Consider the following 4,420-nt stretch of genomic DNA (forward strand, 5'->3'; position numbering starts at 1 on the left):
CTAAAAGTAGATTCACCCTACAACGCAGTACTTGTACTCTTGAGCATTTATCCAAAAGAAACAAAAACTTAATTAAGTTCCCACAGAAACTTACACATAAATGTTCAGAGCAGTTTTATTTATAATAGCCCAAAACTGGCAACTACCCAAATGTCTTTCAATGGATGAATGTTGAAACAAATTGTGATAAAATCTTATGATAGAATACTACGGAGCAACGAAAAGGAACAAATTATTAATATATGCAAAAATTAAAATGAACTTCAAGGGAATGATGCTGAAGAAAAAATTTTTAAAAGCCAATCTCCGAAGATTAAGTAATTCATGATTATGTTTACATATTATTCTTAAAATAACAAAACTGTGGAGATGGAGAACAGATTAGAAGTTGCCAAGGGTTAGAGATGGGGGTAGAAGGTACAGTGGGGAAACTTTGTGAGGTTTTTGTGGTCCCAGTACAAATAATACAGCACTCTTGGTTTTAATCCCTAAAGATGTTTAAAAACAATTCCTAATAAGAATTGTCCAGATATTTAGCAATGGCAGCAGATTACAGGTATAGCTCCCCAACATGACAACTTCAAAAGAGATTGTACTAATTCAATGCATATGTTAATTTTTAAAAGGCCAGTCACAGTACTTAAATGGTATATATCTTAACGATATTATTCTAAGTATCTAGTTATACCAGATGGACTAGCAGGATTTTCTGTACATTCAATCTTATTTAAGACAGTAAATCTTATAATAAGACAGTTAAAAAAAGAAAAAGAAAAAAAAACAAACCTCAACTACAGTTGGATATTCTCATAGGAAGATGAGGTGAAAATATGTAGCAGTGGTTCAAAAGCTTAAGCAGTGGCACCTAAATTTGGCTGCATATTAGAATCATCTGAAGCACTTTTTAAAAACCCTCACACTGACTGTTGGTCATCCTAGACCAATAAAATAACTTTAAATCTGCTCAGACGATGCCAGTGTCTAGCCAGAACTGAGAACCAGTGGACTAAGCAGAAGGGGATGTTTCTACAAAGATTTCTTAACAATAAGTCCTTTCACCCAATCAGATTTACCTTCCCACAAAGGGGTAAAGAAGGCTAGATGTTGTCCATACTTGCTTCGCTTTAATTAGCACTTGTGACTTGTCCAAATCCTAGATCATGTTTCCCCTAAATTTCATGTTATTCCCTAAGTTTTTCAAATCCAGGGCTAAGGGGTTTGCCAGGATGAGATTTTAAGTGTTCACACAGGGGAAGTCCCTGGCAAACCAGGACAGCGGTCACTCTACATTGAATTGTAAAGCATCCTAAATAACCCTGCCACTGCTCCCAGATACTAGTCTGTGCCAACCAGTGGAGAAAAGGCATTCTCCATTACTACCACGGCAAATGCTGCTGTACTTGCCTTGGCTACTCCCTATCTTTTCCAGGCGCCACTCCCCTTCACCTGCTGGTGGACGCTTTGGCCAGCTGACAATGCAGATATTTTCAAACTTTAAGGTGAATAAAAATCATATGGAGGGCCTGTTATAACAGAGATCACTGAGCCCCACTAGAGTTGCTGATTCCATAGGGCTGGGATAGGGCCCTAAAACTTGAATATCTGACACATTATCAGGGGACGCTGGTAAAGCTGGTCAGGTTGTTACCGAATGCAGGTTCATGTGTCTGAAGCACAGTGAGGCCAAACAAACCTAAAGGTTGGAGTCTGGAGAAGAGAAAGGTTTATTGCAGGATTGAGCAAGGAGAGGGGTGGTCCGTGTTCCAAAACCCCTGAAATCTCCAAAGGATTTCAGCAAAGCATTTTTAAAGGCCAGGTGAGGGAGGGACATCCCAGGGCATGTGATCAGCTCGTGCACAATCCTCTGACTGGCTGATGTTGAGGCCACAAGGCAGGTAACATTATCCATCCTTAGGTGCCAGAAGGTCTGGGGGCTACATGCTCATGATCATCAAAGAGTTCATTTCTTCCATTGGGTGGTGGTTTTTAGCATCTGAAAACTCAAGAAATATGCCTGAGATACTATTATCTGAGTACTTCAGAGAGAAACTACAATAGAGGATATGGGGGATGGGTCTGTCCTAGGAAGGCCCCATAGGGTACTGCTTGGTTACAAGGTGACCATACTTTGAGAACCACTGCTCTAGTGGCTTGGAATGTTAAGAAAGTAATGGAAGAATCCCTTCCCAGATCTAGATTCTAGTATCACCAGCTATTTTGGTGGGAGGAAGGGTAAGTTTTGTCCTTGCTTGGACTTCTTGTTCATTTATATCGAAGCCTATTTGAGGCAGTGCACTCGGCAGTCCTGCAGATCTGTCTTTTGCTTCAACAGTGTTTGGAATGAACAGACCCAGGGACGCTCCTTGCTCCAGCCCCCGACCACCCTCCAACCTTTCTTCCTTTTGCAACCTTTGGAATCAGACACTCAGCTATCCTCAGCCTCCAGGACAGGCCAACACCAGTTTTTGAGCTTAGCTCCTTATCACTGATCAACCACGAGTTCCCAGGTTCGTCAGAGTTATTCCACCGAGGTGGAGGCCGCCGCCCACTGCCTGTTCAACATGCATCTGTGGACACTTACCTCTCTCTGAGCATCTATTTCGACAGCAACAATGGGACTCTGGACAGTATGGGCCACATTTTTCGCCAACTGGCTGAGGAGAAGTGTGAGGGCGCCCAGCGCCTCTTGAAAATGCAAAACCAGTGCTGCGGCCGCGCCCTCTTCCAGGAGGCGCAGAAGCCTTCTCAGGATGAGTGGGGTAAAACCCAGGATGCTGTGGAAGCCGCCGTTCTTAGGGAGAAGAATCTGAACCAGGCACTATCGGATCTGTGCGCCCTGGGTCCTGCCCGTGCAGACTCCCAGCTCTGTGACTTCCTGGAGAGCCGCTTCCTGGAGGAGCAGGTGAAACTCATCCAGAAGATGGGCGACCACCTGACCAACCTCCGCAGGCTGGCTGGTCCGCAGGCTGTGCTGGGCGAGTATCTCTTTGAAAGGCTCACCCTTGAGCCAAACAGGAGTCTCTGAAGTCCAGCCGCGTCTGAGGAGACCCTCTGGCGTCAGAGCTTCTGCCTGAAGCCCCGCTCTGCAGCCACTAGGCAGCTTTGTAACCGCCCTGGAGCCCTCTCCCAAGCCTTGGACCAAATGGAAACAGTAACGTTTTTTGCAGAAGGAAAAAAAAGCCTATTTGAAATACAAACAGAACAAAGCGAAAAAAAGAAATATATACATATATTCACGTTCTTTTAACATATGAATTGCCCCACTTTATCTGTGTGAAATAAGTTTGTTCCCATTATTGGGCTGGTTCTCAAGCTTTGCTGCTCGTTTGAATTACCTAAAGAGCTTGGAAGAAAAACATTGGTGTCTGGGTCCCAGCCCCAGAGATTTTGATTCAGTAGGTCTAGGGAGGAGCCTGGGCACGGGGAGGTCTCAGAGTTCCCCAGGTGATTCTAATGTGCAGCAACTTTGTGAACCACCTCTTGGCTTCAATGCAGCTAGTCATCAGATATTAAATCTAAGACACATGGACTACTAGTGCGTGAGCTCTGTTGCTAGGTGTATTCCATTTTCTTCCTCCTGGAAGATTCGTGCCAGGGAAAATGATTGATAGTTGTGTTACTTCTCTGAAATGGATGGAAATTTCCAATTAGCGTGAACAGGGGAGGGTGAATGGGTGAATGCAATAAGGTGTATCATTTACGTATTGCCCTATGTGTATGGCTAGAAGCTTTTGCAACTGAGGTTTCATGCTAATGGTAATGCTTGTCCTCCTAATGCAGCTGTAAACTTTATAAGCCCATAGGTAGACAGCATCACAAAATATTTACCCCTCCCCACTGGCCCACTCTCAAGCTTCACTCCCGTTCCCCAATACACAAATGTGCATCAATGCGCTTGAGACCAATATCAACATACTGACCTTCAATTCTTCTACTTTGCAGCTTCCCTCTTATCAGGAGATGTCAGCATTTAGTGCAAGGACAAATGCTTGCCTCTTGAGGAGTAATGTAGACAAAGCCTCCAAGAGACAAATAGCCCTCAGGGAGGGGGAAAAAGTCTTTCAAAAAGGTTGATGCCCAGAGGAGGCATTTTCAGTCATCTCAGCTTAGAGGTCAAATATCCAAAATTAAAAAGGTTAAAAAAAAAAGAAGAAGAAAGCAAGGAAGAAAAGAAGGAAACAATTTTCTTATCTCATAGTAATAAGGCAGTTTTCCTTAAAAAAAAAAGACTTAAGCCTTAAATTCTCTTTCCTAATCAAAATGTGCTTTTCCATCTTTAGACTATTCCTCTTATATCCTGTATTATTCATGATGTTTAATTCTTGAAATAGCACATGGCTGAAAACAGAAGCTAACCTCTTGTTCACTATGAATTAAATCTTCTTTTCCTAGGACCCGTCTACAATGTACAATTTGGGGT

General features: G+C 43.1%; 1 protein-coding gene across 1 annotated transcript; it reads left to right on the forward strand.

Annotated features, from left to right (window-relative positions):
• Nucleotides 1–2,507: 2,507 nt before the first annotated feature.
• Nucleotides 2,508–3,025, forward strand: LOC309797513 (ferritin light chain-like; the record flags this gene model as incomplete). Its single annotated transcript, XM_082646024.1, has 1 exon — nucleotides 2,508–3,025. A coding segment is annotated over one exon (518 nt), but the record flags the coding sequence as incomplete, so codon positions are not given.
• Between the last annotated feature and the right edge of the window lie 1,395 nt (nucleotides 3,026–4,420).

Source organism: Mesoplodon mirus (assembly GCF_964341445.2).
Source record: "Mesoplodon mirus genome assembly, contig: HAP1_SCAFFOLD_666, whole genome shotgun sequence".
Taxonomy (NCBI): Eukaryota; Metazoa; Chordata; class Mammalia; order Artiodactyla; family Ziphiidae; genus Mesoplodon; species Mesoplodon mirus.